This window comes from Vipera berus (genome assembly GCF_964194415.1).
Source record: "Vipera berus genome assembly, chromosome: 7".
In the NCBI taxonomy this organism is placed as follows: Eukaryota; Metazoa; Chordata; class Lepidosauria; order Squamata; family Viperidae; genus Vipera; species Vipera berus.
The window spans coordinates 57,475,999-57,489,781 of record NC_138209.1 but is presented as its reverse complement, the minus strand read 5'-3'; the positions used below and the strand labels follow the sequence as shown (position 1 = coordinate 57,489,781).

The 13,783-nt window shown below is 41.4% G+C and overlaps 1 protein-coding gene across 1 annotated transcript in view; it reads right to left on the bottom strand.

Annotated features, from left to right (window-relative positions):
• The window catches only part of PROM1 (prominin 1), a gene marked incomplete at its 5' end in the record, with an annotated part of 304,125 nt that overhangs the window by 106,070 nt on the left and 184,272 nt on the right, over positions 1-13,783 (bottom strand). Inside the window, 2 exons of the mRNA XM_081332891.1 lie at positions 5,264-5,416; positions 11,798-11,957. Coding sequence (XP_081189017.1) covers positions 5,264-5,416; positions 11,798-11,957 — 313 coding nt within the window. The remainder of the gene's footprint in view (positions 1-5,263; positions 5,417-11,797; positions 11,958-13,783) is intronic.

The following is a 13,783-nucleotide window of genomic DNA, read 5'->3' as shown; positions in this document are numbered from 1 at the left end:
TAAACCTTAGCTCCTGCCCCGGCTCCTAGCGGCCCTACGTCAAAAAGAGGTGGTAATTCCAGTTGTGGGCCACGTCTTGCTCCTGCTTCCGATTCAAGATCTTTTACGTTCTTCTCCAGAAATCTTTCCTTCTCTCCCAATGTTCGAATTCGAATCTTCTTCTGTTGGTATTTAAAATATAATCCTTCGGGGAATTCCCAACGGAAGTAGATCCCTTTCTTTCTTAAGGCACTAACCAAATCTGTATAATTGCTTCTTAAATCCAAGAAGAATTTTGGGATATCCTTAAAAAGGACCACCTGTTGCTCTTGGACTTTCAAATTCTTTTGATAGTGAAGGCCCAAAATTTTATCTCTTTGTTCTTTAGTTTGAAAAACCACCATACAATCACTTATAAATTTCGAATGTCTCTTTGGATTTGCTCCAAATCTATAGGCCTTCACTATTATTGTTTCCAATTCTTCTTTTGTCAAATCCCACGATGCTTCAAATTCCTGGATTATTGTTGCCTTTAAGTTATCTTGTTCTATCTCGGGAAATCCTCGAATTCTTAAGTTCATTTCCCTCTCCTTCATCTGCAGGAAAGCAATTGCTACCTGAGCTTGGTACTGTTGTCTTTCCAAATTCTGGACACGTCCTGTTTCCAGATGAGTAACTCTTGTATCCACTTCTGAAACTTCTGTCTTGACCTGTTGAATTTCCTTATTCAGGAAGCCAATTTCCTTTTTTATCTCTTTAAATTCCTCTGTATGTTTATCCTGTGTCTCTTGCAATCTGTCCTGCCCCTCCTTTAATGTATTTAACATTTTGAGCACTTCATCTTCAAAGGTTGGGGAGACAGAAAGTTTCCTTCTTGTTTTTGGTGCAGTTGTAGCCTCTGCAGCCATAACAAACTAAAGGCTCAACAGTTTGAAATGTCAAGGTCACTATTTTCTCACTAGCAGTCAAACAGTTGCAACAGCCAGAGCACCACTTCCACTCAAACAGGCAGTTTTACCAGTCTTTTTTTTTAAGAAGCAATTTATGTTACAAAGCCGATGAGAAAGTCAATATGTAGCAAGTCTGATCCTTAAAGGTTTGATTGCAACAGTTCAGACTGTCACAGTAACATCAAAGGTTCCAATAGGAAATGAGGATCAAAGACTTCCAGTCTCTTTATTACATCACAATGGAGTCCGCTGTCTGACCGACCCGGTCTCCCTCCCAGGGAGAGAGTTGGCTTAACTTTTATTTATTTTGACAGCTTTCGCAGGGGCTTTAAGTCTAAAGAGTCTCTCCCCCCCTCACCCTGCTTCAGGGGAGTTTGTTTTTTTTAAACAGAAACTTGGAGGTTTTAAAAGCTCAAGAGTCTTTTTACAGCTGCAGCTGTCAGGCAATTGCTTTCAGTTTTGCTGCAGCGGAAAGGGACCGACCTCCGTTTTTAGCTTCCCTTCTGCAATCCAAGTCCAAATTTTGTTTTTAAGATTCTTCTACTCACGGTATTCAACTGTCCAAATTCTCTTAATTTGTGACAGAGAAATTGGTCGCTCCACGTCCTTCGGAACTCGCAGCTTCGCGCGCTGAAGATAGCAAGGAAGATTCACAGCACCACATCTCCCACCCCGCTCGCCTTCGGCAGCCCTTACTAGGGTCTACCGGGGAGCAGGGGAAACGTCTAGGGTGCCCGCCGAATCCCACATCCTCAGAATGCTCGATCTGAGGTTTTTTCAGGTGCCCGCAGTGCTGTTGCTGTGCCCCCCCTCCTCCAACGCGCAGGAGATTTCCAGAGCAGGGAACTCTCCTGTCCGACAGGAATGGCGACCAACCGGAAGTCTATCCACAGTGGCTAGAGATCTTATCTCGGCCGTCATCCACACCATGTCCAAGCGCGACCAAGATCTATGCCTCGTAGAAAAGAAAGTAAATTGCTCGAAGGCCAAGCTCCTCCCTCATCTCGTCACATATTTTGGGAAGTATCCGCCTATCTGTCAGCCGCCTAACCCCTTGTTCCTGATCACAATTATAGTCCATCTCCTTATTTATAATCCCATTGAAATCACCTATTATGCAAATTTGATCATACTGCAAATCTACCAACCTATAATACAGCCTTTCATAAAATTGCTTTTGGGCTCCATTTGGGGCATATATCCCCACCAGCAGTGTCCTGTGACAACCAATCTTGACTTCAATCATTAGGACTCTCCCATCTTCGCCTTGATAAATTAATTTAGCTTTCAGATACTGTTTAACATAAAAAACCACTCCCCTTTGCTTTTTATCTGCTAAGGCCACAAATAAATTACCTAGTTTTGGACAATGCAAAACAATTTCATGTTGTTTTTTAATGTGCACTTCCTGTAGACACACTATATCCACACCCGGCTTTAACAATTTTGAAAAAAAAGTTTCCTTTTGACCGGCAAGTTCAAACCATTAATGTTAACTGAAAGTAAACATACATCGCCCATTTTCATTTCTCCGCCCTTCTTGCCCTGGTGGTCTGTCTAGTCACACTCTGATACTTCTCCTCTTCTTCTTTGTCTCCCTCGCTCCCCACATCATCCATCCTTCCCCCTGTCGCACCACCTTCTGATTCCTTCACTCCCATTTCGTACCCAGACTCCATTCCCAAAGGTTTGATCTCATTAGCTAAAAAAACCTGTGCATCTTGGGGGGTGTCCAACCGAATTCTCTTGCCTTGCCATGTCAACAAGAGACCATCAGGAACTAGCCACTTATATCTTACATCTAATCTTCTAAGTTCGGATGTCAGTGCCAAATATTTCTGCCTTCTCTCTCTGACCCTATGGGGTAATTGTCTTAACACAGTGATTTGCTTCCCAGCATGAGAGAAGGTCTGGCTTCTAGAATTTTGGTATACTTCATCCCTAAGCACCTTTTTACTAAATCTAACATATTTCTTTTGGAAGTTTAAATTTCCTAGTATAGGAAGTGTACACCCAAAAGCATTCGTCAGTATCTCTGTGTACCATTTCAACCTCTCTTTGTAACATCTCTGCCACAATTCCTGAGATCACTTCAAGCAAATTTTCACCAGATTCCTCACCAATATTCTGAAACCTCAAGAGAAATGCGGAGCTTTCCATATCCAATTTAATAATTTTGTCTTCCATCTCCCTGTTAATTACTATTTGTTTAAGCTCAACCCTTTCCACTTTCCCTTCCACTTTTTGAATCTTGGTTGCTGATTCTTGAATTTTCCCATCATGCTCCTCCAAAGTTGCCCGTATCTCCTTAAATTGAGTTTTTAATTGCTGTATCTCACCTCTCATATCCCCCACTTCATTTTTTAAATTTGCTAAATCCTTTGCCATAGATTCCTGATTCCGTACCATTGTTTCCTGCATAGAATATAATAAATTTTGAATCCCCTGGAGGTATGGAGCCTTCTCAGCCGCCATACTTTCAAATCACTCTATGCGGTGTAGGAGGTGTTGTGAAACCCTTTTTTGGTTTAACTGCTGCAGAGGAACTCGACATTTCCATAAGGCCTCCAAACCCCTTTTAAAAGTTATATACAACCCACACCCAATATAGTAATCCCCCTTTCCCCCCCTTTCCTTTCCTTTTCCTTTCCCCCCCTTTTTGCTACCTTCCCCCTCCCCCTATGGGTTTAATTAACCAAATTAATAGTTATTTGAATTAGTTCATCTAACTGTAAAGCCAAAATACTTATAAACAATAAATTTATCCAGAGATACAAGCAAAAAATCTTATGTCTAGAGTTAATAATATCACATCAATTAAGGAAAAAAACACACCAAAAAATCAGTGTAAATCAAGGAGCAGAGTCCAAAAAGTTCCAATAATCGAAAGCCTTCTTCAAAATGCCACTGTTCCAGTTCAAATAGTGAAAGGCATATTCCACACTCCAAATACGCACTGTGAATCAGCAAAAATATAAAGGAACTAATCAGCCAGCAAGATATTAATTGTTAATTGTTAATTGTTCAGCAGAACCTTGCACAGCCAAACAGCCGCTCGATAAAGCAGTCAGGAGAAAAGCCAACTAAAAAAAGGGAGAGGCCCCTAAAAACAGATCGCAAAGTCCAGGATCCAACTTAGTTTTTAGATCCAAAAGAAAGTAAAAGTAAAATTTGCCACCATCAATCGCTAGCTCAACTGCCGCTCCGCTCCGAAGCTTCCACTCCTCCCCTGAGGAAAGCTGATCTCCAAGCCAGGTATAAACAAGAAAATTTTTTATCGGGGCTTGCAGACTATCCTTGTCCGCCCGCACTGCACAGCTGGTAATGTCCAAGTTAGTGGCGTCGTGATATTGGGGCCGCCATTATGGGGCCATTTTTTCGCCCTGGGATCAAAGCCGCGTGACGATCGTCGGAGAGCTCGCACCGCTCCCCGCGTTCTAGTGCATCCGCTCTTCCTTACCAGCCTCTCCGAGGCTGGCAACGGCCATGTTTGGCTGCAAATCGGTGAAAAGATCAAGCTGGGGGGGGAAGAGAACTTTCCTCACCTGCTCGCCTGGTCCGTGACGTCACTGGAAGTCTGTTCTAGTTCTACCTTAGGCACAAAGCCAGCTGGATGACTTGGGCCAGTCCCTCTCTCTTAGCTCTAGGAAAGAGGTAATGGCAAACCACTTCCAAAATACTTTGTCTAGAAAAGTGCAAGGATTAGTCCAGTTGATTGCCAGAAGTTAAACTTTCTTGAAGGCATACATATACATAGGAAGTGAGTGCAACTCCAAAGTTCAATAATGCTAATGTCAACGCTGCTAACATCGAATGTTATTGCTTGACAAGAGATGAAGGAGTACCTATTTCATATGTTAAACTTGTGTATTGCTTTAAGACTTGTGTATTGTTTTAGCTTAAAAAGGTGGGGGGAAGGAAGAGTAGAAATGCACTTTCAAGGCCACTTGACTCTCTAAAGAAGATAAGATTTGGCGGTTCTTCTAATGGAAGGGAAACTGATTCTTTCAATTAATTGGAGAATATGATTAATGACAGAATTAGAAAGGTGGAGAATTGTGTTTAATATATTGTGCAAGGGGCGGAGATTTCAGATTCCAGCTTCCTTCGAGCAAGCATTTGCTGGTGTATTAGGCTAATAAAGGACTTTTAAGGTAAACAATGCCTCAGAGTCACTTGAAAAGCCCATACGTCAGAAACTTGACATCTAATCTTAGTAAAACCCAAGGCAAAGTTTTCCTCCTCGTTGTCTTTTTTGCTTTTTATCTTCCAAATATATTTCTTCAATGCAATTTCCTTAACCTATGGGAAAGATTAAAACAGCTAGTACTCACGCCATCAGGAAATTTCCTCCAGTATTTGAGAGACAGCCTCTGGTTGTTGGTGTTGCGTTTTTGTCATAGCCACATGTACCACATAATAATCCCAGGTAGAAAAAGACCAGTATCAGGATCACCATGCAGCATAGGATTAAGCAGCCCAGCCACCTAAACAGAGTAACAAAAAGATGATTCCAAGTTGAAAATATAGGGCATAGCAAAATAAAGGGAGACCAAAGCCATGGAAGCCAAAAAATTGAGAACATTTGATTTCCAGGTGTTAACCTGAATTACAATGAATCTTATATTTTCCTATTTGTCAATTTGATTAGGGTTAGGTAAGCAACAGATTAAGAAAATATTACATACACACCCAAGTATTCAATCAGCCCTACCCTCATTATGGTCAACAGCCAAGCACAGGGTATCCAAGATGAGCAACAAAATCAACGGACAATCTACAGCTGCCAACCATATTTCTCTGTTTCCTATTCTCATTCAAGAGTATTAGAATTAGATTTAACTAGTTTTCTTCCATTTTTGAACCTTTTTAGTAAAAGGAATGAAGATGCACAAATACACTCTGAAATTAAGTGGTTAAAGAATATATTCAATTTAAGAAGCCTGGACAAAGATAAAAGTACTAGCTTAGCTTGTGGAAGTTAGATGTTCAGGATCTCTCCGTGTTGCAAAAGTGCACTTTGGAAGATTATAGCTGGTTCTACATAATCCAAATTTGTTTTATCTGCTGCTAATAAAACATTAATAGCAGTTTTATGCAAATTCTTTGCTGCCAATGAATTCTACTTTGCATATTAATGGCAGCAAACACTATTACGGTAGCAGTGCTATGCAACTGAGGATTGAAAAATAGATTATAGGTTTTCAAAGATTTAAAGGAAAATTACGAGCCAAAATAATATTTAAAGATTTGTCAAGGCTGGAACAATCTAAACAGGAAATACTGAATTGTTTATAAAACAAACTTTTAGAAATATGTGTCTACAATTGTCTATTTGATATATCAACTCATTTTTCCTTGTCCCAATAATTCTTACCAGTTTTCATATGAGGGGCAGGAGCAGGATTAAAAATTTCTCCCTTTTGAGAACCTGAACATGTGTTTCTCTTCCACCTTCAAGCATTGGCTGCTCAACAAGACATGTCTGGTGTTGTAATTCTTCACTTCTTGGATCCTGACCTTTCTTCTTTGCCTTTTCCCCTCTGAAACTTAACTAAGATTATCCATTTTCTGGATGGAATTACTAATTACAGTAGTCTTCTCTCAAGGCATGAGAAACCAATTTCAGAATTAGACTTTTTCTGGCTCCCAGAATTAAGATGCTTTGTAACTCCAGAATCCATATAGTATTTCTCAACGAAAATAATTGTATAACAAATAATTTTATTGTCCAGGAACTTTAAGCAAAGATTTACATTTTGCAGAAAAGACATCCGGCCATCACAACATATTAATGTTGATATCTGTTCATTTTTGTAGGTAAAAAGGGATAATTCTCCAATTCAGCTATCTGTGCTTACAGCTGCTAGTTGATGCATGCAGCATGGTTCATTAGACAAAAGCTTTACGACCTGGCAGATAACCAGGATGTTCTACAATAAACCTCCCACTATATAGATAAGCTATAGGACCAACAACTAGACTACATTTCCCATCAGCCATCTCTTAAAGAAACGGCATTTTAACCTTTAAATGCTAAATGTTCTTACATACAGTTCTCTCAATGATAGAACCTTAACCCTGTAAATGCTAAATACTCTAACACAGTTCTTAACTCCTAAGCTTGTTACAATCTGGTCCAGCACAAGACTCCAAGATGTCTAATTTCCAGTGCTTCCAGTCTCTAGGGCAGAACAAGGCAGCTGAGGTTATATGCAATTTGTTGTTGCTGTTGTTAGTTGCAAAGTCGTGTACGACCCATCACAACCCTATGGACAACGTTCCTCCAGGCCTTCCTGTCCTCTACCATCTTCTGGAGTCCATTTAAGCTCACGCCTACTGCTTCAGTGACTCCATCCAGCCACCTCATTCTCTGTCGTCCCCTTCTTCTCTTGCCCTCAACCTTTCCCAGCATTAGGCTCTTCTCCAGTGAGTCCTTCCTTCTCATTAGGTGGCCAAAGTATTTGAGTTTCAAGTTCACAATCTGGCCTTCTAAAGAGCAGTCAGGGTTGATCTCCTCTAGGACTCACCGGTTTGATCGCCTTGCAGTCCAAGGGACTCGCAGGAGTCTTCTCCAGCACCAGAGTTCAAAGGCCTCAATTCTTTGGCGCTGAGCCTTTTTTATGGTCCAACTTTCACAGCCATACATTGCAACTGGGAAGACCATAGCCTTGACTATACGCACTTTTGTTGACAGGATGATGTCTCTGCTTTTTAGTGTGTGGTCTAGATTTGCCATGGCTTTCCTCCCGAGGAGCAAGCGTCTTTTAATTTCTTGGCTACAGTCCCCATCTGCAGTGATCTTGGAGCCCAGGAAAATAAAATCTGTCACTACCTGCATTTCTTCCCCATCTATTTGCCAGGAATTGAGAGGGCTGGATGCCATGATCTTGGTTTTCTTAATGTTTAGTTTCAACCCAAGTTTTGCACTCTCCTTCTTTACTCACAACAAGAGGCTCTTTAGTTCCTCTTCAGTTTCTGCCATGGTATCATCTGCATATCTTAGGTTGTTGATATTTCTTCCGGCAATCTTAATTCCAACTTTTGATTCATCTAGCCCTGCCTTTCTCATGATGTGCTCTGCATATAAGTTAAATAGGCAAGGCGACAGTATACAGCCTTGCCGGACTCCTTTCCCAATTTTGAGCCAATCAGTGGTTCCGTGTCCAGTTCTCACTGTTGCTTCTTGGCCCGCAAATAGGTTTCTCAAGAGACAAATAAAATGGTCTGGTACTCCCATCTCTTTAAGGACTTGCCACAGTTTCTTATGATCCACACAATCAAAGGCTTTAGCATAGTCAATGAAGCAGAAGTAGATGTTTTTCTGGAACTCTCTAGCTTTCTCCATGATCCAGTGTATGTTGGCAATTTGATCTCTAGTTCCTCTGCCTCTTCGAAATCCTGCCTGTACGTCTGGTAGTTCTTGATCCACATACTGCTGAAGTCTAGCTTGTAGGATTTTAAGCATAACTTTACTAGCATGAGAAATGAGTGCAATGGTGCAATAGTTTGAACATTCTTTGGCATTGCTTTTCTTTAGAATTGGAATGTAAACTGATATTTTCCAATCCTGTGGCCACTGTTGAGTTTTCCAAATTTGCTGGCAAATTGAGTGTAGCACTTTTACTGCATCATCTTTTAAGATTTTGAATAGCTCAGCTGGAATACTGTCACCTCCACTAGCTTTGTTGTTGCTCAGCTTTTCTAAGGCCCACTTCACTTCACATTCTAGGATGTCTGGCTCAAGGTCAGTGACCACCTCATCGTGATTATCAGGGACGTTAAGCTCATTCTTGTATAGTTCTTCTGTGTAATTTTGCCACCTCTTCTTAATCTCTTCTGCCTCTGTTAGGTCCCTGCCATTTTGGTCCTTTATCATGCCCATTTTTGCATTAAACGTTCCCTTCATCTCTCCAATTTTCTTGAAAAGATCTCTGGTCCTCCCTATTCTATTGTTTTCTTCTATTTCTTTGCACTGTTCATTTAAGAAGGCATTCTTATCTCTTCTAGCTATTCTCTGGAATTCTGCATTTAATTGGGCATATCTTTCTTTTTCTCCCTTGCCTTTCGCTTCCCTCCTTTCTTCAGCTATTTGCAAAGCTTCCTCAGACAGCCATTTTGCTTTCTTGCATTTCTTTTTCTTTGGGATGGTTTTGGTTGCTACCTCTTGTACAATGTTGTGAACCTCTGTCCATAGTTCTTCAGGCACTCTGTCTATCAGATCTAATTCCTTAAATCTATTTGTCACCTCTACTGTATATTCAACAGGGATATGATTTAATTCATACCTGACTGGCCTAGCACTTTTCCCTACTTTCTTCAGTTTAAGCCTAAACTTTGCAACGAGAAGCTCATGGTCTGAGCCACAGTCAGCTCCTGGTCTTGTTTTTACTGACTGTATAGAGCTTCTCCATCTTTGGCTGCAGAGCACATAGTCAATCTGATTTCTGTGTTGACCGTCTGGTGATGTCCATGTGTAGAGCCGTCTCTTGGGTTGTTGGAAAAGAGTGTTTGCTATGACCATCATATTCTCTTGACAAAATTCTATCAGCCTGTGCCCTGCTTTATTTTGTATTCCAAGGCCAAACTTGCCTGTTATTCCGGTTATCTTTTGGCTTCCTACTTTAGCATTCCAATCCCCCATGATGATAAGGACACCATTGTTTGGTGTTACTTCTATAAGGTGCTGTAGGGCTTCATAGAACCAGTCATTGTCATCCTCTTCAACACCGGTGGTTGGGGCATAGACTTGGACTACTGTGATATTGAGTGGTTTGCCTTGGATTCGAACTGAGATCATTCTGTCATTTTGAGGATTGTATCCCAGTATAGCTTTTCCTACTCTTTTATTGACTATGAAGGCTACTCCATTTCTTCTGAGGGATTCTTGCCCGCATTAGTATACCTGATGGTCATCTGAATTAAATTCACCCATTCCTGTCCATTTTAGTTCGCTGATACCTAAGATGTCGATGTTCAGTCTTGTCATCTCTTGTTTGACCACGTCCAGCTTTCCTTGATTCATGGATCTTACATTCCAGGTTCCTATGGAGAAAAAATCTTTACAGCATTGGACTTTCCTTTCACCACCAGACACATTCACAGCTGAGCGTCCTTTCGGCTTTGGCCCAGTCGCTTCATTCTTTCTGGCACTACTAGTACTAGCCCTCTGCTTTTCCCCAGTAGCATATTGGACGCCTTCCGACCTGAGGGGCTCATCTTCCAGCATCATATCATTTTGCCTTTTGGTACTGTCCATAGGGTTTTCATGGCAAAGATACTGGAGTGGGTTGCCATTTCCTTGTCCAGTGCATCACGTTTTGTCAGAACTCTCTGTTATGACCTTTCCATTTTGGGTGGCCCTGCACGGCATAGCTCATAGCTTCATTGAATTACGCAAGCCCCTTCGCAATGACAAGGCAGTAATCCATGAAGGGGTATATGCAATTTATAGTAACTTAAATCTACCTGAAGTAGATTTAAATTAGACCTAAAATGTTTTGGCTTTAAATACTGCTACCCTACATGTTATTCAACAGCTCATTGTGTATTTGTACTGTGCTCACAGATATGATTCTCCAGTTTACCTATATATAGCTAACCACTTTCATTATATAATAGGCATCCCTTTGTTTCAGCTGGAAATAGCATTTTTACTGGTATTGATCTTTAGTAATACTTATAGAATAGCCTTTGCATTTTGTCATCAAAATAATATGCACATAATATAAGAAACGGTTGCTGGAATAGGGTACATCTAGTCTAACGAAGAGAAGGAAATAGGGGTGACATGATAGCAGTGTTCCAATAACTCAGGGGTTGTCACAAAGAAGAGGGAGACAGGAAGCAATGGATGGAAACTAACCAAAGAGAGAAGCAACTTAGAACTAAGGAGAAATTTCCTGACAGTTAGAACAATTAATCAGTGAATGCTCCAACACTGGAAGTTTTAAGAAGAGACTGGACAGCCATTTGTCTGAAATGGTATAGAGTTTCCTCCCTTAGCAGGGGGTTGGACTAGATGACCTTCCAACTTTATTATTATTGATCATCGCACAGTCAGCCAGATGTTCAGACTGGATTTGGCATTTTTGTCTACCTATCGGGTCCTTACCAAGGACCTGGGATAGGCAGATGTGGATGTTTGATGGTATTATAGATATCATCGCAGGATGGAAGCAGTTCCTAGTAAGGCCGCCTTTTGCAATTGACTAATGGCAAATTTGTCAATGCCAATGGTGTTCAAGTGGTGCTCCAATTGTTTTGGGATTGCACCCAAGGCGCCTATTACTATTGGTACTACCCTTGCTTGCCTTTGCCACAGTCTTTCTATTTCTATTTGTAGGTCTTTGTATTTTGTTATCTTCTCCAGTTCTTTCTCGTCTATTCTGCTGTCTCCAGGCACTGCCACATCCACTATCCAGACTTTTTTGTCTTTCTTAATTGTTAAGTCTGGGGTGTTATGTTGCAGGTGCTTGTCTGTTTGAATTCTGAAGTCCCAGAGCAGTTTAACTTTATCATTTTTTATGACTTTCTCTATTTTATGATTCCACCAGTTCTTGCTTAAAGGCAAATGATATTTCTTGCAGATCTTCCAATGCACCACTGTTACTACTTTGTCATGCCGCTGCTTGTTGTCAGTCTGTGCGATCTTCTTGCAGCAGCTTACCAGGTGGTCCACTGTTTCTTCAGCTTCTTTGCATAAGCGGCACTTACTGTCTGTTGCTGTCTTCTCAATTTTGACTTTGTATGCATTATTGTTGTTGTTGTTGTTGTTGTTATTATTATTATTATTATTATTATTATTATTATTATTATTATTATTATTATTATTATTATTATTATTAATTATTATTATTATTACATACCTGTAGAAATCATATTGCTCCACTAATGGAAAATAATCTTCAACATACACTTCACTCTGAGTGAGATATACCGTGAAATCTGTTAGAATCTTCTGAATGGGAAGTTTTTTAGTGAAGGCTGTGATGTTTGAACCAACATTTTCCAGGATATTTTTTATATCTGTAAAGGATGTATGCACGTTAAGGATTTCAATTAAACTTGCTACAAAATAACTTTGCCACAAACAAAAAGGACTTATTGGACTCCATCTCTAAAAGCAAGCCTTTAATGTTGCAAACTCACATATGGATGCAATGCTTAAGTTTGTGCAATCTTTATACTGCAGCATGTTCATTCCAATGAAACAACAGCCTTATTCTCACCAAGGACACAAGCCTGTGTCTGCTCCTGTGACCATAAGCCTACCTAATAAAATGTGAAAGCATTTAATCATGTACATTCTCAGCTGCAAACCAAATGCAATTCTATTACTTTAATAAGAAACACATGGGACTTCAATAGTTACAGTGATTTCTAATAAATCAAGATATTCTGCTTATGTATTTTCTTATTCTTGGTTGTTTTGTTGTTGTTGTTTGTTACTGTTGTTGTTGTTGTTATTACTATTATTACTATTATTATTATTATTATTATTATTATTATTATTATTATTATTATTTATTTATTTATTTATTTATTTATTTATTTATTTATTTTATTACATTTATATACCGCCCTTTCCCGGAGGACTCAGGGCGGTTTACAGGGTAATTAAAAACCAAAAATACAAAAGTTAAAAAACCAAGTTTAAAAAAGATTAAATTTATCCCTGTATAAATAAAACCCCAATTAAAATAAATTAATCCTCAGCCTGGGCCAGAGAGCTCGAAGAGCCAGGTCTTCAGGTCCCGGCGGAATGAACGGAGGTCGGGGGCAGTCCTAAGCTCCACTGGCAGCTGGTTCCAAAGGGCAGGCGCCCCCACTGAGAAGGCCCTATCCCTGGGTGTTACCCGCCGGCAATCTCTTACCGGTGGCACCCTGAGAAGACCCTCCCTGTGGGAGCGCACTGGACGAAGGGAACTTGATGCCGGCAGCAGGTGTTCCCTCAGATATCCCGGACCCAAGCCATGTAGGGCTTTATAGGTCATCACCAGCACCTTGAATTTCACCCGGAGGGCAACCGGAAGCCAATGCAGCTCGCGGAGTAGAGGTGTTACATGGAAGTATCGGGAGACCCCCATCACAACTCGCGCGGCCGCATTCTGCAGCAGCTGAAGCCTCCGAGTGGTCCTCAAGGGCAGCCCCATGTAGAGAGCGTTGCAGTAGTCTAAACGGGAGGTCACGAGCGCATGAGTGACTGTGCGTAGGGCATCTCAGTCCAGATAGGGTCGCAACTGGCGCACCAGGCGAACCTGGGCAAAAGCCCCCCTGGTCACGGCTCCTATATGGTCTTCAAAATTGAGTTGTGAATCCAGGAGGACGCCCAAGTTGCGAGCCCTATCAACGGGGGGGTAACACCTCACCCCCCCATCGTTAGAGATGGAATAGTCTGGTTGACCCGAGATGCCAATATGCACAGCCACTCAGTCTTGGCGGGATTGAGACAAAGCCTGTTTCTCCCCATCCAGACCTGGACCGCCTCCAGGCACCGGGACATCACGGCGAGGGCATCGCTGGGTTGGTTCGGGGTGGAAAGAAAAAGTTGGGTATCATCAGCGTACTGATGATACCCCACCCCGAAACCACGAATGATCTCACCCAGCGGCTTCATATAGATGTTGAACAGGAGGGGCGAGAGAACCGACCCCTGAGGAACTCCACAAATGAGAGGCTTCGGGGCGGATCTCTGCCCTCCCGTCAACACCGACTGCGAGCGGCCCAGGAGATAGGAGGAGAACCACCGTAAAATGGTGCCTCCCACTCCCAACCCCCTGAGACGCCGCAGCAGGATACCATGGTCGATGGTATCAAAAGCCGCTGAGAGATCTAATAGGACCAGTACAGAG